Raw genomic sequence first — 22,278 nt, forward strand, 5'->3', positions numbered from 1 at the left:
CAGTGGTGACATAAAGATCTTTGTGCAGATCCAGTTACAGCTGGTGACAGAAGACATATGTCCACTCTCAACAAAAGGACACTTATTTTCACATTGCATGGCTGATGTTGAGTGATAACATTTCTGCATTTTCTAAACATTTTTATGTAGATGCTTTTTAAGGCAAAAATCTTACAATAATCTTCTTTGTGAATAGAATTTAAACTCTTGGCATGTATTATTTTTTTCAATATGCCTGTCAATTCTGAATAATAACCTTTGACAGTGTGTGAACAGAAACAAAACCAGAGGTCGTTTCCTGTGTGCACAGTACCATTGTCATCTTTGATTATTTTTTTACTTATGCCCATTCACCTTAAATAAAAATATGACAAAATTAATATTTTACAAGTAAGTTACTAGACTATCATTTTAAAAAAAATAGTCTGCTGTAATTTTTACCATGCCAAGTTGCAGAGCTTTGTTTGTTTCTGGCTAACTAAACTCATAATGAATGGACGATAGTTGACAAGGGGAAAAAATCAGCCAATTAATATATTTTTACATTTTACTTTACATTAAAATTTTTATAAAACCTTTATATGCCTTTGTAAAAATAGAGAAAAAATAAAAACAAGACATGGTTTCAGTATGGTATGAGAGATAAACAGAAGAAATATTCTTTGTCTTAGAAAGAACTGTAATATCATTTATCTTCATGTTATCAAGGTAAATAAAATATTAAAAAATTTAAGCTATATCCATATAATACTTACAGAAATAATTGAAATAGGAAATATCAGTCTTTATGCATTTTTTGAAAGGCTCTTTGATGTTGGTTAGCTTGTTAGAATGAAGTATTCTCTATTTTAATAAGTTAATTTGGTTATAATAACCAAATTTGCCTGTGGATATAGCTTTACTAAAAATTCAATTATCATAGAATAAAATAATTCAACAAGCTCCAACTCTACTTATTGTAATACAAATCTATTTTGGTTGAAGTTATTTTAAACTTGAACTGACAGGCTTATAATTGATATGCTTTGCAATCCTTGAAGGCAATGAAGCAGAGAAGTCTTTGCACAACACTGTATAAGAAGCTAGAGCTGTAGATTTTTAATAAACAATGCTCATTTAGACAAGTTTATGAACTGCACAAAATAACTTTATTAAAAAATAATAACAGTAGAAAACAGTTACTGACAACTGTACTGTCATTTAAAGAATCACTATTTTTTCCTTTCTTCAACAGTAGAAATCCAAGTGGAGGAAAAAGAAGATGATACTGAGGAAAGTTCAAGTAAGTGGGAATAGATCTGCCTGGGATGTGTTTCCTGTGGACTAGCAGTGAGTTCAGTGGATTCATTCTCTCATATTGTGGTATTATGCTACTTCATGTAAGCACAGGAGCATGTGTGGATGACTGTTGATGGTCTCACAAAAGAGATCACGTCAAGCAAGTAGAATGTCCACCTTACATTCCCTTCAATTGGCACACATACACATTCCACTTAATTTATAAGTTACTCATGATAAAGTAGTTGGTAGTTCAGAAAAATTTGCTTTTTTATTTCTGTCCTATTTTCCCTCTTAAATCCTTCATCCCAAAAGTTTTTCTCTAAGGCTGAATCTATTACAATGGAACAAATTGACTATTTTGACTAAACTTATCAGGCAGTTCAATTAAAATGAGTAAGTTCTTTAGAACTGAATTCATTGGTATTTTGTCCAAATTGCTCTGTTGTTTTTATTTTGTGTATGTTCAACTCAAGAGCCTAGACTGAAACCCCTTTTCAGGCATGCAAATCACTCATGGGTTGGAGCATGAGAAAAATGATTATGTGAGCAAAAGCTTCAAATTTACCAAAACTGAAAGAAAAAGCAGTAGTATCTCAAGAAGAGTTCAATTAGAGTATATATCAACACTCAATTTAACAACCTGAGCACACAATATGACCACCAGTGAATGTTCATAATGCCAATTGTTTTCATTAAGTGTATGCATTTTGTATGAAAATAACTCAGAATGTCACACAGATTCTGGATGCCATGGTTTGAATACTGTAGAGGTGGAAAAACAATTTTCCCTCTACCCTTCTGAGGTTCTTATTTGAGACCCCTGTAATATAAGACAGTCTAACAAGAGAAAAAACAAACAAGTTTAGTAACATATAGCTTATGCATATATGGGATATACCCAGGAAAAAGAGGTAACTCTCTGAAGTGGCTTAGAATTTAGACTTAAATATCATCTTAATAGGGATAAGGAAGAGGTGTGTAGGCCTCTTAAGAAAGAATAAATGATTTTAAGGAATGGACCCTTAGAAGAGCAGATGGGAAGTATGATAGTTTGTGACAAAGTTTGTCTGAATGTGGTGTCTGTTTCTAGTCTTTAATCCTATGATGTGTCAACCTTCCCTGGGGATGAAACTCCTGGGGACGGGATTTATGACAGTTGAATTCTTGTTGGAGGACATGTCATTAAGGCAGATAAGAGGACTTCAGAGAAAGCCTCTTCCTGAATTGGCTGTTTTTCAAGTGTTTACAGCTCAAGGTAATCAATATACCAAAAAGGCATATTTTGGGGTGGTATATTTTGCACTCCAACAGTCATTTTTGCGGTGGCATGTTTAGCTATCTTTTAATACTGAATCAAGCCCATTCCAAAAGGTAATGTTATATACAAATCTACACTTACTAAGCAACTAAACATTTTTATTTTTTTTTAGAATTTGAATATTTGGAGACTAGCTAAAACATCAAAAACTGCCTTTTTATTCCTAAGTGGTAAAAGATAAATCTAATCGTATACTTTTCATCCATGATAAAACTCTGCAAGTTTAATAGTTTACTTTTAATACAAATATACTAAAATGCAGAGTATAAGTGACTGCTTTAATTCTTGAGTTATTTGTGTGCAAAATTGTTTCTCAATCCCTATCAGCTTTGTTCTTTCTATAATCAGTGACTAATGTGCCTAATTAAGGCTGAGTAAATTTTCAGAATAGACAAATAACACATTATATTTGCCACAAAATTTAACCAGTAGAAATTTATTCTTGGTTTTGATAACAGAGTAGTTTTCAGACCTTGGTTAATAAAGTTGTCTCCCTGTTTCTCTCTGCTAGCCAAACTTTAGTATATAGGCAATGATTTGAAATATCAATAAAAATGTTTCAATAAGTAATGTCAAAAGATAAAATACATATGCAAAAATGAACATATTTTAACTAATGAATGAACAATCTGGTGAGGCATTACAAACAGTTCAAAAGCAAATCTAAAGAACAGATACATTTGTAGATTAGGAACTTTGAAATAATGTGCAAATAAAGACATAACTATTGTGTGTGTGTGTGTGTGTGTGTGTGTGTTTGGTGGGGGAGGATTATTTCTCTACTAAATAGAGTTTATTTGTGTGTGTACAGACAAGAATTATTTTGCATTGCTATCCAGTTATCCATAATTTAGAGAGTTACAAAAAAGTTTCCAAGAATCAAAATCAGATAACACAGAATGGTATGCTGCAATTTATAATTTTCTATTGAAGTATAATTTTTTCCTATAGTAGTTTCTACATAATGAGATAGTGGTAAGAATGAGTAACATTTGATTTTTTATAGTAGCTGATTCTAAGTATCAGAAGTTAATATCAGAATTTTACAAAGATGAAAATGTAGTTGGATCATACATGATAAACTATGATGGAAGGAACTGGATTCTCTTTCCTAAGAAGTTATGGACAAATAAGGCATTGTTAATTGATGAAAAAAACAACAACATTTTTTCAGTTTTAAATTAAATTTACATTTACAAATTGTTTCTATTTATAAGGCTAGACTGATCAAGAAAATGTATTTATTATCACTTTCACTTGAGAAAGGAAAAGAAATATTTAGGAAAAAGAACAAAATCTTTAGAATCAAGAATGAGGATAATTTAGATTAGGAGAAATCTTGAGGGCTAAATTAATATCTTCAAAATTATTCTAGTTTGTAGTCTTTCCTTGTCATTTCTGTCCTTTGTTCTAAGATAGGAGTAGTAGTAAACACATAGAAGTCAATCAATCCTTATGTGCTAGAGTGGTAATCTCTAAACTTGGTCTTAGAGGTCACAGTGTGATATTAAACTCCAAGTCAGCTAGTTACTCAAGTTAATGAAGACTTAAATTCTAAAGATTATTAAAACTTATAGCTCCTCATTCACATATTGGAGTCGATGAACCACAAAACAAATGAGAATCCAGATAAATGTATTTATGTGGCAGACTATGAAATACATATATGGCATGGTACATCTTATTGTGACATGAAAAATTGCTGGATTGTGGTGTTAGATGTGTGACAATGTAATCAAAAAGTAAAAATACATTTGGTAGCAGGAAAGAGCACTTTCTGATATTGCTCCCTGAAGCATTAATTGCTGTGTTTAGGTGAAGAGGAAGATGAAGAGGAAGAGGAAGAGACTTTACCTCGAAGAGAGAGCATGAGACCTCAGAGGAAACGGACCAGAGATGTTATTAGTGAGGATGACCCACCACCTGAACCAGAGGATGAAGAAACAAAGAAGGCCAGAGAGAAAGAGAGGAAGAAGAAGTTGTGCAGAGGAGCGTAAGTTAGATCTGATCTATAACTGAAATTACTATTTATTCAAAAGCACCTGATGCTGAAGGAAGACCATTCCTTTAGGCATTCTTTGACTTTAAAATTGGTAATTAAAACTACTTTTAGAAAGACAGGTTTAACCTGATGCTGCCATTTTACTTCACTTAGTTAAATGTATTTAATATTAAAATGGAATTTACAAATTAATATATATTTAAAAATGGCCTAAGAGAAATTCCCTTAAGAGAGATCTAAACTCTAATAGTTATTAACATATTATACTTAATTTAAATATTTTAAAGTTATCCCATTAATTATATGCATTATTATTGAAATGGAAAACTCCTATACTATGAACTCAAATCACTTTATTTTCCTGAGCAGGGGTTGGAAAACTATGGGTAATTCCAGACTAAGAGCTAAGGATGGTTCTTATAGTTTTATAGGGCTATTAATAAAAAACAAAGACAAATATGGGACAGAGCTGTATATAGTACTCAAAGTCTAAAATATTAACTATGTGTCCCTTTAAAGAAAAAAAATATGTGTATGGGTCCCTGTTGCAGAAGATTGGAATTGTCATTTCTTATTTAATACATTTTTATTTTTTAGTTCCATCAGGTCAACATTTTAGTTAGTACTGACTTTGTATAGCATAGTATATTAAATACTGTTTTGGGAAAATCCAAGATAAGGATTTATTGTCTTTGCTTTCCAGAAATTTGTAAATAACAGATAAGTTTTCAATAATTAGCTATTATTTTTCTTCTCATAAATAATTTTAATTAAATACTGTCAGGACATGGAGGCAGCTGGACTGCCCACCCGAACTTTTGATGTATGCAAATGACTGTATGCAAATTAACTTGGTCTTAGCCCCTCCCATAGCAAATAAAAATGGACTTTGCTGGTTCCCAGAAGAAATGTTGATGGACCTAACATGATATATTGACTGGCCTGGTAGGGGAAAAACAGAGAGATCTAAATAACCTGTTGAATGTGTTGATGGATAAACTCACTCTAACCAAAATGTATGTTTGACAAAGTATGGAGATGGCACTGGCAGGCAATTTCTGCCAGCCTGCGTGGGTGACTGGGAGTCTCCACTCACCCTTCTCCCTTCTTCTCCCTTCTCCCTTCTCCCTTCTCCCTTCTCCCTTCTCCCTTTTCTCCTTTCTCCTGCTCCCTGCTCCCTGCCTCCCTTTCCCTGCTCCTACGGCCCTGGAGTTGGTCCTCTTAGAGCTTTCTCTCCCCCGTCCCCCTTTCCCTCAGTAAACCTGTGGTTTAATCCTGGAGTGATCTCCAGGTGATTTCTCAGAGCAAGGCTACCTGACAAATACAACTGTATGAAGAATTTTGTCAGGCAGAGAAGTTTAGTATTAATAGATGGTCATTCCTTTTAAAATAAAAGAATAATCCTTCTTTATTATATTTTTATTAATTTGTTTTAAATCCTCTCCCTCTTCTTTCTTCTGTTTCTTTTCCTTTTTCTCCTTCCCAAGCTCCTTCTCTTTCTTCTTTCTTTGAGAACCAAGACACCACCTGCTTTAAATTTTGACTCCAGCATTTTTTAATTTATAACCTTTATTAAAGTATCTTTATGCTTTATTCCCTTAAAAAACAAAAGACAATGTACTTTTAAATTCCATGTCTTATTATTACTTATTAATTAGCAATATTTTCTATTAGCAAAGCTTATTTATTTGCAGTAGTGTTTAATTGAGAAAACATTACCAAAAATAGGCATGGTACAGGTTGTGTTCTAGGATTTGCCTCTCCTCTCTACCTAGGAGAGGTCCTTTTAAAAAAGTGAATTGGGCCCTTACTAGTGTGTCTCTGTAGGTTGGGCATCATCCTACAAATGGAAAGGTCACCCAAATTATTGTAAAACAATACAGTATAACTGTGCCACAGAAGAAGTGGTTTGGTGTGTTGAAGAAAACTGTTCTTAAAGGGATAAACAGAAAAAGGGGTTATTGAAAACATGTATTATGATTTTTGAAGGAATAATAGAATTTGGATAGGTTAACATATAAAGTACTGGGTTTAAGATAGCAGAAAAGCATATAGTGTTAGGAAGGTTTGCATTAAGTACTATCTAAAAATTTATATAAAGAAATAAGCTTTAGTTACACGGTAAATCTACATATTAAGTAGGTCATTCTTTCATTCTTTAATGGTGCTAGATTAAATTAGATATCGTTTTATGTAAGATTCTTAATAGATGCTCAGTAATGTAAAGCTTTAAGGTACTTAAATGTAAATATCATGAATTATTTTGGAAGAGTAAGAAAGTTAAAGACTTAAAATACCAAGCAATTGAATTATTAGTCTTAAAATATTTTTGTTTCTTAATTAATCTATTCTTGATAGTTTCTTAACATATATTTTTTCTTTTTGATACTTTTCATAAAGATTTCAGTAAGAATTATTTATGTAGTTTAAATTTAGTCTATGTATATGTGGAAACAATTTTTTTGAGTAATTTTTCTAAAATATATTTTTCTCCCTAGGACAAATCAATTCACATTTTATTCTAATTGGCAAATTAAAAAAATACACTTGTGGCTATATATGTACTAAAAAGACTTAAGTATTTTATGTCAATATAAGACTTTATATAATAAACATCAAGTATTAAAACAGAAACAGCCTAATGGCAACCACAGTTGTATTTTAGTAGAGTATACTTTTATAGTTCTCTTGAGTCAGGATTACTATTCTAAGCAAAAATATCTGAATCGGTCAAAAACCAAACTATTAACAGGACATGTTATTCAATATTTTGGAGGTTTCATATAAATTTTTGTTTCAGTTATCATGACATAATTGAACCTATGGGTTTGTGAGAAAGGAAGGAGATTGCAAAGTCATTTTATAGGGTGGGCTATAAAACTATGGACATATCCTCCTGTTCCTCAGATGGAATTTTCAAAAACAGATTTTGCCATATTCCTACTGTGTTTAGTCATAGGCTTAGTGAACAACAAAACATATTTCTAATTAACTCTGAGTCAGATCCCAATGTCTGTGGAGTATAGTTAGAAAAAAATTTTAACAGTTAATGGAACCAAGAGCATTTAACCAAGGAACTACTTAATAAATAATAAATAATTGTTAATTAGGTTACTGGAAGATTGAAAAGAGAACAGTAAGGTAGCATGGTGATAGCAATATTAGGAAATAGCTACTACCCAAGGGCTAGAGGAATAATGGAAAGAGATTTAAATTAAAACTTAGAAGCATGGAGAAGGGACCTACAGAGCTGAAGTCGTTGCAGAGGGGATGATGCTCAAGTGACAAAACTCATTCGGCTAGGTGGGACAACTGGCAAACTAGAGTCCTCTGCAGCTGGGGGATGCCCTGAAGCTCCTGGGGAAGAAGTAGTGCTAAGGAGGAAGCTAGAAGCAGGCAGAAAACCAAAGGGAAGACCAAGTTCCTTCTTAGTATCAACCTAGTGACAACCTAATGTTGAGCCAGCTGACAAAGCAAAACTGTGCCCTAGTATCTCAGTGCCAGCATTGTAATATTAATTATAAAAAGGTGAGTTTGAACCTGACCAGCAAAAGGTTAATAACTGAAACAATCTATCACCAAAAGATTTATCTCTACAATATGGCATTACATTCTTCAATTTAAAATTATGTTGCTCATGTTTTCATTTTATTTTTTTCGAGTTCTGGCCCCAATAATATTTTTGTAATACCATGAACACAGAAGAGAAAAGACATATCTTATTTGCTCAGTTAGAAACTAAATTCCCTTGAAGCCCTCTTCAAAGAATTCACTTCCACCAAATATAATTCAAGTTGAATTTTATCAATTGAAGTTGTGAGCTTAATTAAAAGATTAAGCTAGCTTTGAGAAACACATATTTTATTTTTCCCTATTTCAATTTTTCTCTCTTTCTCTTGAGTCAAGGCTAAATTAAAAAGTTTAAGGGTACTTCAAAGACATCTTCACCTCTAATTTACTATCCTTACTGAAAATGAACTTTAAAACTGAAATGTAGAATTGGTGGGGGGAAGTGTATAAGAGAACAAAGAAGAGAGGAAAAACTCTTGATAGATCTGAAACACTTCTGGGAGTTTGAGGCTGTGGACTCTATATGTAAGAATAGCTTAGCTTCAGGACATCAGAGTGTAAATACTATTCTTTAAAGTTATAGTAATCCCAGAAATCCTGTCTCTGTGTTCGGATCCGATATCCAATGCTTATGGACTTCAGAACCCATGGTGTACAGCCAAGCTGATACATGACTGAGTTTCTGACATCACTTTTCTTTAAGTCTGGAAGTTAAGTAAAACATAACTTTACTAAGTTTTTTTTTTTTCTTTTAAAGGGATGATGATGATATTGATGAAGCAGAATTGGAAAGACTGAAGGCTAAGTTAGATGAGGAAAGACAAATGATTGCTAATGTCAAATGCAAACCTTGGAAAATGGAGAAGAAAATTGAAGTTCTCAGGTATGAGAACTTAATTAGAAATGCTTACTTTGATGCTGATCTCCTAAATCCTCTGTTTATTATCTGTATTTAACATATAACACTGTATATAACACTCATATTATTATATATAATGCTCATGGTCATATATACATATATAATATGTCATGTACTGTATATATATACCATATCACTAGAGAGGCCTGGCTAAGAATTACAAATTTAAACCTATAAGCAAATATATTGTTTTGAGTCTTATAATCCTTGTGGTCACCTTTGATTATTTGTTACTTGAACTAAGAGTTTCTTTAGTTTGATACATTTAATACTATCCCTCTTAAAAAGGTATATTTGAATTTTACAAGTTTGTGTAAATTGCACACACTAGTTTCTCTACAGAGTCCCAGCTCCAAATGGTATTTTCATGTGACAGCTCTCTTTAAAGTGTGGTGGGATACTAAGCCAACAGAACAGTAGATACTATTCTAATTACAGGTTATGTTGATAACCTGATCACTTGTCAGCAACTCAGTTTTACTTCTATGTTGAGTCCTGATGAGGGTGCAAACACGCTCAGCGGTGCACAGATTTATAAACTTCCCATATGAAAAGTCAAATGATTATCCTTCTCTGAAGGATAGAAGCAAATTCACCTCTGTGGATTACATTATACTCCATTGCCATGGTGTTTGGAGGAAGCAGGGCATGAAAAAGGGGAACGTGTCTGTGATAATAGTTATGTTTGTGTGGAAGTTCATGCTACAGATTGCATTTTCCCACACAACCATTTTTAAAAATAACTGTACATTTCCAAAGCTATACCTCCTTAAGCCTATTTAACTTATAATGTTAAATATTATATTATAAATGCAATAATGTAAAATTTATAATATTTTTGACCCTGATGACGACAAAAGAACTCAAGTAGCTACCAGGATAAGTCACTTCTAGTCTTGGCTCTGAAAAAGCTTGTATGTTATTTAAGGAAATTGCTTAACCTCCTGAGGCCTCACTTACCTCATTAAAAATAAGATGTTCTAGATCTAGCCTGTGAGGTGGGAACCTCATCATCATTTATAATGGTATCATTTTGATTTGTGGAGTAAAGTTTTCCAAGTTTCACACAATGGTTTTCCAGGTACAGTTCTGCATTGCACAATTGTTGCTAGGAGCTCTCATGTATGCGCATGTACACACCAGCTGTAGAGGAAGGCCAAGGCAAGCAACACCCCTGGCTCCACAGACCGACTAATGTGTGTGCCTGTGCACCTGTGTGTGTGCACGTGAGTGTGCTTGTGTGAGTTAAAAGTCTTTCATTCAATGAAGTGATAACATTGCTAAGTGATAGGCTTAAAAATATCCTTATTTGTTGTTTGGGGAAAACCCCCAAATTCTAAATTCAGGATTGATTCTGAAGAACTGACATGTAGCCTTATTCAAATTCTTAAGAGCTTTAATAGGAGAAACTTACATGCATGGGCAAAGGAGCTGCTTGCTCCCAGGAGTAGCCTGCAAGAAGAATCACACCCCTCCCAAGACAGGGTCTCTTTTTTATAGGGGGTAAATAGTAAAACCATATGGTGGGTAGCCATGTAGATCACCAGAAAAAACGATGCATTCCTAAATTAACAGATAACATCAGGTAGTAGTCACACGTTATACATTCATTAATCTCCTTCCTGGGGGCATGATGTTTATCTTTGGGTGACATGCTGGATTTTTGTGTAGTCAGCCAAGCCTGAGGCTACAGAGAGTGAAACAGTCACAGAAGGTTACACAGAGTCCAACATTTCCCAGACACTTTACTGCTGGAACCATATTGCATCTCTGACTTCCCCTACACTTGGCAAAATAGAAATTTTGCAACCTTCTGTTAGCTCCCAAAAGATGTTCTAAAATATTACTGACCATGAAATTCCCAAACCTAGGTAACTGTAATAGAAAGTTATAAAATTGGAAAGTGATAATATTGTGAACTTTCAAAGCATGATACAAAATTGAGCAAGAATGCTAAAGAGTATCTCCTCCCTTTCTACCTGCATGGAGATACAGAAATGCATCTTTCCCTCTCTCTTGCCTGTATCTCCCTTGTAGGGCAGAGGAGCAGGCATGGGCTTCAGACTTAAGCTTGAATTTCAAATCTTCCACTTAATAGCTATGCAGTTTTACATGAATTATGTAGTTCTCTGACCCCAGGTTCCTTATGAAATTATACCAATTTCAGGATTATGGGAATAATTAACTGAGATGATGTATTTAACACACTCAGCATGGTGGTGCCAGAACATAGCACTTAGTAGGGAAACACAAGTTGTAATAATTTTTTCATCTCAAGACAGACTTGATGGTGCCTGATTTGCTACAGTGTGACAGGAGAGACAGAGAGTATGTGGACCTGGTAGCTCCAGGTGGAAATAGACCTGGCTGCAGGCAACCCTAGGGCCCTTGAGAGATGGTGACACATTGATTATAGTCTGGATGGACAATAAAGTTTTGATTGCCCAACAAAGGAAGTAGGTCATCTTGGCAACCGGGCAGAATTCAGGGTCACATCACTCTCAGGATTTTCAAAATGTACCCTCACGTGGGTCTTGGGGCAGATTCTAGACTTGGGTCCTTGAACCAGAGCCCAGGAATGAAGCCATCTTAAAAGGAGGAAGAAATAGGGGTTGGGATGGAAGCAAGGCCAACATCAGGCCCTATTACTAGGACAGGCGTTGAAACGAGGAAGTCCACAGTTGAATCTAAACTACAGGGTGTTAGGTTTCAGAGGGTCATCAGAGGTAGAGAAGGCCATCAGCCAAATGTTAAACAAGATGGTTTATTGAGTCGGCAACATGGCGGGCTGGGGTTGAGGCAGGCACCAGCAGCTAGGATCAGGGCGGAGTGAGTTTTTGAGGAGTTCTGAGGCTTGGGGTATGTAAGCAGTACAGGATAGGCTAAATTGCTCCCTCGTACAGCCAGCAGGTTGGTGATTGGACCGTTGCCATCTCCTGATAGCTGCCTGAGTCTAGGGCAGCTAGGGGCGGGGCGGGGGTAAGAAGGTGAGCTGCCTTATGGCAGGGTTTTAGATGGCTTTTGTTTAGAACGGAGAGTTTCTACCTCACACAGGGTGTTTTTATTTGGTTCACATGCTTTTTCTTTTTTGTTGTTTTTATTTTTTATTGTGGCAAGATATACGTGACATAAAATTTACCATTTTAACCATTTTGAGGTATTTTTTCTTTGTTGTCCAATGTTTAAAAGTGGGAGATTTTATATTTAAAAAATCCAGGTGTCCAGCTTCTCCTTGATGAGCAGAAGGTCTGGTGACACATGAAAATGAGAGCTGGGGCTGAGCAATCACTGTCCTCTACTCACAGGACATTCTCTCTTCAGTTTGCGTAGTTCCCAAACAATCCACATCACTTGCTTATGCTTCTTGGCTGGACCTAGTATGCATGGTGTTTGCCGTCTCCTACCTGTGCAGCTGTGGAGTGAGTTAGGCATGTTATCAAGACAATGATTCAGCACATCAAAGCCAAAGCCAGCTTTGCAGAATGGAAGCACAAATTTAGGCCCAGAGGAAAAAACAGCTGTCAACAATGCTCACTGTCTTGTGACAATTCTCCATGATTCATTCTCCTGCTTGGTGGCTTCGCAACTCTCAGCACAACAGGTGCCAGTTGCCACGGTCAGCCTGATTCTCTTTGTTTCAGCCACTATGATGAATTTGTTGGTACTATGGCACCTGGCCTGTCTCTCTTGGTTGGTTTTTGAATGCTGTTTTGAGCTTCTCCCTCATGGATTTCAGTTATTCACATTATTCGAGCAGTGATCATCAATAGTTCATAGTACATGTAGGTAAAGTTTTCCCTACCCTAATGTTACTAAAACATGAGAGTCAGGCAGCTTTCTTCCCTCGCTGTGTATCTTTCAAGGACATCTAACTCTGGGAGTGTTTCTGAGGATCATTACTCCCAGAATTGGCCTTCAGTCATCACTCCTATGGACCAAGGCTCTAGGCTCAATTCAACTGGAGCACATATTTTGATCACAGGTTTGAACCTGTGTCTGGGTTCCAAGGCTTCCCTTATGGCTTTGAATTCTAAAACTGATTTTAGAGAAGGTCAATGTTTCAAGGTATGTTTTAGAATAAAACCCAGCAAGCTTATGGTTCTGAGGATATTGTGGGACACTTGGATAGTTCTCACATTTTGAAAGAATGTCTACCATTAGGGACATTAGTGTCCTCAGGACTTAGGGTATAGAGACAGTTTAACATAAGCAGTTAATACAGTGGCAAGAAGCTCTAAGAGTGGGTTGTAAATCCATATAGGTTCTCAATATGGCTTAGGAAGTAGAGTTCTACAATTTCAAGGCAGTAGAATTTGCTCGTTAGGGATGAAGGAAAACCACTTTCCACCATCACTGTAGAATGGTGTTTTTCAATGTATGTTTCCCTGTGTATTAATACAGTTTCACATGCTTTTTAGGAAAAAGATCTCATTCATTTTTCAGAGACAGGTGGAAGGGAGAAAGAGAAGGAGAGAAAGGTTGCCTCTCACATGCCCCTAACCAGGCACCTGGCTTGTAACCCAGGCATGTGCCTTGACAGGGAATCGAACCAGCAATCTTTTGGTTCACAGGCCGGCACTCAACCCACTGAACCACACCAGCCATAACAGTTTCACAAACTTTTGTAGTTTTATATCTATTGAATAAAAATCTCTGGGTGGAGGGGTATGTACATCTAGTTCATACCAGGAATGTTTATATATATACTCTAAAAGTCATTGGTATACAGTCAAGGTTGATACTGTCTTTAGCTCTGAGAAACAGAAAACCTTGTTGTGAATGGTATATTGACTGGGTGAGACTATGTCTGTGTGGGTGGAGGGGGCAGTTCTGGGGAAAGGGAAATTGTGTATTTTCCAATTATTTGAAGGTCAGTTCCAATTGTTTATTAGTTACTTAACTAAAAAAAAAAAAAATTCAACAGCGAGAATTTTAAGTATAAACTTTTTAAGTTGTATGTGGGTTTAACTCAGAAGATGGAAGACTAGATGTTTCCTACCCATAAGAGGTGGTCACACTAACCTGGTGGCAGCCACCACAGGTGAAATGAAACACCTGGGTGGAAAATAACAGGTCTACTTATTACTCATCCTGAAACCTAAAGCCTTTAACTATAGCAGAACATTCCATGTTGTAGATTAAAAGCCCTCATGAGTAAACCTAAATACGTAACCAGTTTATTTTGTTTTAGTAGAATAGAACACGTTTTGGATTGAAAGTTAAAGAGACTTGGACTCTGATCTAAGCTCTACCTCTAACTTCACCTCTCTGAGTCTTGGTTCATTTAGTTGAAGGGATTGAACTGTGGCCCATGGTTTTCAAACTGCTGTCCTCAGAGTTTAAGTAGTTTGGTGAAAGGTGAGAGGTGAGAGGGAAGTCTGCTTTGCTGTAATGCCAGCTTCAAGCAGAAGAGACCTGTGATTTCTCTCTTCTATACAATGCACTTCCACATAAAGCATTCATTTGAAATAAAAATGCTTCTGTGACTAGTAACATAAAAAAAAAAGTTTAAAAAGCCCTGACTGATGTGGCTCAGTGGATAGAGTGCCTGCCTGCAAACCAAAGGGTAGCTGGTCAATTCCCAGTCAGGGAACATGCCTGGGTTTTAGGTCAGGTCTCCAGCTGGGGGCATGTGAGAGGCAACCACACATGGATATTTCCCTCTCTCTATTTCTCCCTCCCTTTCCCATACTCTAAAAATAAATAAATAAAATATTTAAAGAAACATTAAAAAACAAAACAAAACACTAAACTGGGTATTTAAAGAAGCTTATTTGGGAAAGGGAGCAGTTCTCACATTTTATGAGTCTACAAGTTAGGGTACAGGAGCACTCCAAGTACACTTTTGCATAGCACTGCTGTTGGGTAGAGGCCATTTAAAAAATATTTATTTGTATAACAAATAAATATCTATTTGTATAACAAAAATGTTTATTTGGCTATGATACTAACTTTTAATTTCTGAGCTTTGTAGCACCCTGACTCAGTATTTCTGGGAGTTGCCCATTGGCTGACTAGGCCTGGGGATTTATTAATGAAACACACAATGAAGCGAAGAATGTTACTTTTAGGATTTCTTTTACATTTAAATGGGTGCTTGAAACTGTCAGCTAGTCATTGATATAACATTCTTCCTCACTCAACCTCCCTGCATTCTCTCACACTTTTAAAAAAACATTTTTTTTTAAACTTTATTTTTTGGTTAGGGGAACTAATGTATTTCTAGGAAAGTGAGAGTAGACCAGAGTTGATTTCCTCTCTTTAAGCCTTTGGGAAAATTACCCCATTTTTAAAGTTTCTTTGGAACATAAGATTTTTTATTAAGCAATAAGCATAATTTCTACTTTAGTTCACGAAGGCCTTTCCTTCATCTATTATTGAGAAAGAATGAGGCATTCCACACAAGAAGACTTCTAAGCATGTTTACACACACACTAACAATTTGGGATTCTTTTTAACCAACGATTCAACCAAAGAACAGATCTTCAGTTCTTGTACATTACAGGTATCTTGGGTAGATGAATTTTTCTCATTCAAAGAATGGAGAGTCTAAGCAATCAGTATATTTGAATTTTGTAGATCAAAATGTAATACTGACATGCAATTTATCTACTATTTAATAAGTGCCTACTAGGCATCAAGTTTTTTGCTGTGACCTTGGGCAAGTTTCTTAACCTCTGTATTCTTGAGTTTTTCTCCTCTATAAATTGAGATGAAGGTAGTAGTACTGTACTTTACAGAGTTATAGAGAGGATTAAATCAGTTAATAGAACTAAAACACTGAGAATAGTGCCTGGTACACAGTAATCACTTTATAAAAGTTAACTATTATTAATTTCCTATCATAATTTTATTTGTCACTTGCAGCTGTTCTTCAAGGTAGGTATTATTTTGGCTTTCATATAAGGAAAACAAAGCTCAGAGATGATAAGTAATTGTTTATGTTTGAACCACTCTTAAGTGGTAGAGCCATGATTTGATCTTGTTTAGAAAATTACTTGGATGCGATGATCTCTAAGTATACTAAAAGACAATCTCTCCCAGAAGTCATGGACTGCCAGGCTCACAAACAAAATTAACATGCTCAAATCAGATCACTTTTTAAGTATATTTAAAGCACAGTGAGAAGCAAAGGCAAAGAAATGGGATAAATTAACACACTGGAGGTAGACTAGCAATAGAGTGGTATTATAGGCCACAGAATCATACTTCTTAAATCCTGAATTTCACAGTGTTCATATGCCTTGTCTCTTACACTCTACTGATGGTATAGTTAAGAAGACTGAGGTCCCAGAGAGGCCCATGGAATGAAGATGACTTAGGCTCTATCAGAATGACACAGGGCACGTACACCTGACCATAGCAGTATCTTATCAATTAGCCTGTTGAAATGTAATAAACTGTAACTGCTTTTCCTGAGCAGAATACATGTGGAAGGAACATAACTATATAGAATACTAGCAATGAGTGGTCAATTTTAGCAGTGACAGATATCAGTCCCAAAGTTATAGGATCATAACTTGGTCTTTCCATCCCTTTCTGAATATAATATTTTTAATTTGTTCATTATATTTGCTATCTGTTTTCTGTCTTTCTTTGGCAGGCATTAGTTTACTAATTTACTATATGTATTGGAACACATCTTATAAATTATGCCTGTATCTCATGCTATAAGATTATTTATTAGCTATATTTAAAACATCCTATATGCAGGACCAGCTACATAACTTGTAGAACCTAGTGCAAAGTGGAAAGTCAAGGCCACTTCTTAAAACAATAAAAATTTTCAAATATTAAGAATTACAAGTTGGCAATGCCAGAGCATTAAATGAAGCATTGGGCCCATCTGAGTATGGAGCTCTGTGTGATTACAGTCTACGGCCCATAATTTGACTTGTGCCTATGAGTTTCACCTGAATATTATGAACCAAAGGTTTTCTTATTATCTATATCTAATACTTCACAATGAGTTCCATCCATTCCAATAGCAGAATTCAATGATCTTAAATAATTCAGTAAACTCATATTACAGAACCCAAGTCCATGTAACTCCAAAGACATGTTCATGAATTATAGCCAGGATGTTCTTGTCAAATACCATCTGAACATGTCATTTCTATGTTTAAAGCCTTCCTTCCATGTCTTCCCAGTAATTAAAAAAATTTAAAAGCTTTTGTTTAAGGAAGTCAGTGAGCTCCACAATGTGAATTCATACATTGAATTCCAGCTTCCTTTCCAAATTATTAGTTATTGATGGTAATGAGCATGGAGGTTTGGAGAAGGACAAAACCATCTCCAACTTTTTTTGAGTGTCTAGTATGTAGCAAATTCTGTGTGCGAGGAGATATTATGCACATTAATTTACTTAATTTTCATAGAAACCTTGAAAATGAAGTCATCCTCATTGTAGAGATGAGAAACCTGAGATTCACAGAGGTACAGTTGCCTCACACAGCTAACAACTGTCAAGGTAAAGACTCAAATCTAGGTTTTTCCATCTCTAAAATCTCATGATTTTTCTCATGTGTTGCAATGCTTTTCACCTGAACCATGTTTTCCAGTGACATGAGTTTAATCTTCTTTAGACATTCTAGGTACACTTTCTCATTTGATTCCAGTCTCCGCTCCACTTCTCTGCTATACTTCATTCTATGCTTCTTCAGTCCTGAGTTCTGTTTCCTTCATGAATCATTGTCGCTCTTCTGAGGGCCTTTCTTTGCCAACTTCTATAGAAATAGGACTCAAGTAGACTATTATTTATTTGGCCCTCTTTATCCTGCACTGTATACATTTTTAAAATTATACATAAATCTCATTTCCTTCAGAATAGATTTTGAGTTTCTCAGGATGCGAAGATGGCTTACAGCTATTTTCCCTTAGGGCATAGCATAGTGCTCTGTACTTACTAAGCATTTAATTACTCTTTCTTGTGTGGGGGACAATCTTAATGCTGATTTATTTTGTTGTTGGGCACTCATTCTGAAGGCAAGAGTATCATGAACATGATGGGGAGCCTTTAAGGGCCTGGGTGAACATGTGAGTGAAGGGAAGGAATGTGTAGTAAAACGCACTGATTTGCAATATTTGCCAATTACCATGGTGTGAATATTCCCACTATGACCAATTCCAAGCTACAAACAATTTAAAAACCGGGTCACAAACCTTTGAAAACTTAACAATCAGTGGCTGAGTCAGCTCCAGCACCTCATTGGGAGATCTACTAATGCCTTTGATTAACTAAATTTGTGTTAAAGGGAACCATCTGGAACAATCGAAAGCACAAGCTAAAGAAAAAATTGTTTGTTGTGCTGTAACATATTTCCTGTATCTAATCTGTAATCAACAATACAATGCTTGAATTAGAGCTGCCTGTGAGGACAAGCATTATTCTATAATTTCAGAACTCCAGATAAAGGTAGAAAGTGCATCAATAATCTCTTTTTCTAGTTTTTATCTTAACACCCTGATAAATGTCTTTCATGTTATAGTCTAGAATTTTTTCCCCAAACCTATTACCACATACAGAGATACAATTTTCTCTCTTTTCCTCCTTCTATTCTCCTCTTTCTTCGTCTTTGAAAAAAATTTATCTTAATGAGAAAAAAGTTTATTAAAGAGCAATCAATTCTTGATTGAGATCAGAAATCCTTTTTGACTTATTATTCACATTAGAGTTCACCTGCCACAATTGCCTGTTTCATCATTTTCATTGCATTAGAAAGAATCTTTTCATATTAAATAAAAACAATGCCCCTGACAATTCTTTGTCCCAGAATTTAGCCTGTTAATATTTGCTGTATTATTGTGAATGCTTGGAAAATTACTGCGGTTAATTTTAATAATGATTTTTATTTTTTATATTTTTTCCATTACCATTTAGTCCCCATATACCCTCCTCCCCTACTCCCCACAATCACCACACTGTAGTCCGTGTCCATGAGTTCTTTTTCTCTTTTGCCCAACCCTTATTCCCTCTAACCTCCCCCTGCCTTAGCAGTCATCCTGCTCTCCATCTATGAGTCCATCCTCATTGTCCTTATTAGTTTAGTCTGCTCATTAGATTCCACCTATGAGCAAAATCATATGGTATTTGTCTTTCTCTGACTGGCTTATTTCACTTACCATAGTGTTCTCCAGGTCCATCCATATTGTTGCAAAGGGTAAAACTTTCTCCTTTTTTATGTATGACTGAGTAATATTCCATTGTATAAATGCCCCACAGTTGTTTTATCCGCTTATCTACTGATGGACACTTGGGCTGCTTCCATATCTTGGCAATTGTAAATGATGCTGCAATTAATAATGCTTCTTAAATAATATTTTGAAATTCTCCCTTAAAAGAGCCAAATGAGAAAATTATTTTTTTCTTGGGACATGAATATTTTGGAAAATTTTTTAATTGTTAAGGAAGTTATCTCTGAAACACATAGGATACTTTTGTCTACCAAGAATTCTCCTTTTTTTATTTGTGTCATGATTTATTTAATCTTTGTTATCTACATGCACCATTTACCATAGTTACCTGTAGATGTTTTATTCTTCATCTTGGTTTGGCAGGCTTTTCAGATTGCCCACTGCTGCCATCTCTTTTGGAGAGTTGGGAAGGCATTGATGGTGCTTATACCTACCTCAATATCTCAAGCACATAGCCTAGTTAAATCAGCCAGAGATTCTGCCTGGTAGTTGGTGTAAGGATATTGGTAAAATGGATTTTAAAAAATGTTGATATTCAAAGATGCTTTTCAAGAATCTTGTCAATCAATCTTATTCACTACTTTCTACAAACATCTACTTATCCAGGATTCAAATAATGCCAAAATTCAAATAAACATAAGATTTTTTACAGTATACTATGTTAATAATAATTATAATAAAAATAAATATTAGGCATAAGAAAGTTATAAATTTTCTTCTAGATAGATAAAATATGGTTACTGTTATAATAACTTCATTTTATTGTACCTTATGTTTTAGAGTCTTCAGTCAATGTATTATACATAGTAACACACACTGAAACAGTTTTCAAAGCTTGCCAGAGCATTCTACTCTCCAATTTTTGATAAATAGCAATTTACTTAATTTGTACGCGCTTTATAATTTCAGCAATCAGTGATAGCTAAATTTCACAGCTTATTATTAAACTATCTATATGTACTTTAACTTTGAAGAGTGATTGAAAGGAGAAATTCATTAGTTATCACTTAAAATTTATCTAGGAAAAACTGCTTTCAAATATATTTGACAATACATTAACAGTAAAAGGAAAGCAAATATGCACTTGGTAAGCACGAAATAAGATTATTTTGAGAAATGTTTCCTTGTTGTTTTGGGGCAATGTCATCAATACCTCAGATATGGTACTAATTGTGAGTATAACTCTTACTTTATTAGGTTTATTATAAGAGAATAACCAAGGCACTTTTGAGGCTATCTTTATGTATATGACCAATGAATGGCAAGTAGAATACTGTTTTGGGAGACCTCAGTAAGTCTGTTGCTATAGAATAAAAATGGTTAAGCCTTATTAAAATGCATATACTAAAAATACATGTTTGTAAAACATTATATTAGAATATTATAACAAATTATATAAAATAAAGGACAGTTTTATATATCCAATTTAGTGTGTCTAAGTTTCCCTCCTGCTTTACTGAAAATTAAACATTTTAAAATAATACATGTTAATTATGGTTTTGCAACATATATGTATGAACTTACATATCTACAAGTATATGTGTGTATATGTACACATACACCTACACATGCACATTGAGACATCTACATAAAGATATGTGGCTTCTTGGATGAATTAATATTTATATTTATGTATACCCTATTATAGTTCTTTGTGATCAGTGATCAGTCACAGGTCAGGAAAGGTTAGAAGGGAAGCTATGGAAGGAAACTGTGAGATATTAAGACTGCAGGTCAACACAGCATAGGAGCATAGTGTGCTTTGTGGGTGACCTCAACTAAGTTGTGTTGCCGAGTGCTTAGGACAGACCTCCAGATCTAAGTTTGTCATGGGGCAGCGATCAAATTTACCAGGTAGTCAATTATTTGCAGAGCTCACTAAACTGCCATCATTTTAAATTTCTTGCCCACTATGGCCTTGTGAAGAGCTGAATGTCTGTCTAAGAATATAAGAATATTTAAGAATATGAGTTTCTATATGTGATTCATGGTGGAAAATCTCCTCCGTTAGGGAAATGCCCTGCAAACCGATGCCTAGAATGCCTTTCTCTGCCTCCTCAAATTCTCTCAGCCCTTTAATGTCCAGCTGCATTCTTATCTCATTTACAATGTCTTCAACAAGCTCTCAGGCCTCCACTATCTACTGCCTTTTCACTACAAGGCTGCATGGCACTGTTATATAACAATTTTATGGGCCTATAATTCATTGTTCTTAATAGAATTAAGCTTTAGAAAGGAATCTACACATTTCTTTTAGTTCTTTCAGAGCACTGAACACATTCCTAAGAACATAAAGCATACTGAATAAATACTTAGAAAAAAAAAAAAACTCAACTAAAAGGGAGAACAAAAGAACGATAGAAATGATATGAGTTTGTTTATTGACCAGACTTTTAAATAGGCCCTTCTTGCAGCTATGTACAGCAATCTATATTTTTAGTGCTATTTTCATCTACTTCTGAGAACAGTTTTCCCACAGTAAAGCAGGTTGAGGGTGGGGAGGAACACCATCATTCTGCAAATCTTTGGTGATGAGGGTAGTTGAGGTAAGGCTTTAGATTTAGCTTTCCTCTTACTCTTTGACTCTTGACCTTAAGATTCATTTGTGACTTTAAGGTCACATTCTTTCCAAATGTCATTTCTGCTCTAAAACCAAAGCAGTAATTGTAGGCTGGAATATGCTTAGATGTCTTAATGCTGCCTAGGTTTTTTGCAGTCCACATAATACCACCCCTGCTTTCAGGTATTAGTGTTGCTAATTGCACACTCAACTGATTCATTAAAACAAACAAAAACAAAACAAAACAAAATAAAATCCGTAACACAGAAATTAATAAGAAGATCTGGAGAGATTTATGAAGTTACTATTATAGATTAATTTCCACTGAGAAAGAATTTATTACAGTAAATTTATAGTACATTATCTCTGCTGATACTGTTATAGCCTTAGAACTTTCAGGTGTCTTTCTACAGAGTTAAACTAGTTTTGCCATG

The 22,278-nt window shown here is 35.0% G+C and overlaps 1 protein-coding gene across 1 annotated transcript in view; it reads left to right on the forward strand.

Annotated features, from left to right (window-relative positions):
* The window catches only part of TMC1 (transmembrane channel like 1), a 129,399-nt gene that overhangs the window by 23,578 nt on the left and 83,543 nt on the right, over positions 1-22,278 (forward strand). The window contains exons 2-4 of the mRNA XM_090275222.1: positions 1,235-1,282; positions 4,415-4,592; positions 8,929-9,054. Of these exons, the coding sequence (XP_090131348.1) occupies positions 1,235-1,282; positions 4,415-4,592; positions 8,929-9,054 (352 nt within the window). The remainder of the gene's footprint in view (positions 1-1,234; positions 1,283-4,414; positions 4,593-8,928; positions 9,055-22,278) is intronic.

This window comes from Furipterus horrens, unplaced genomic scaffold, assembly GCF_987537825.1.
Source record: "Furipterus horrens unplaced genomic scaffold, mFurHor1.1.pri manual_scaffold_4, whole genome shotgun sequence".
Taxonomy (NCBI): domain Eukaryota; kingdom Metazoa; phylum Chordata; class Mammalia; order Chiroptera; family Furipteridae; genus Furipterus; species Furipterus horrens.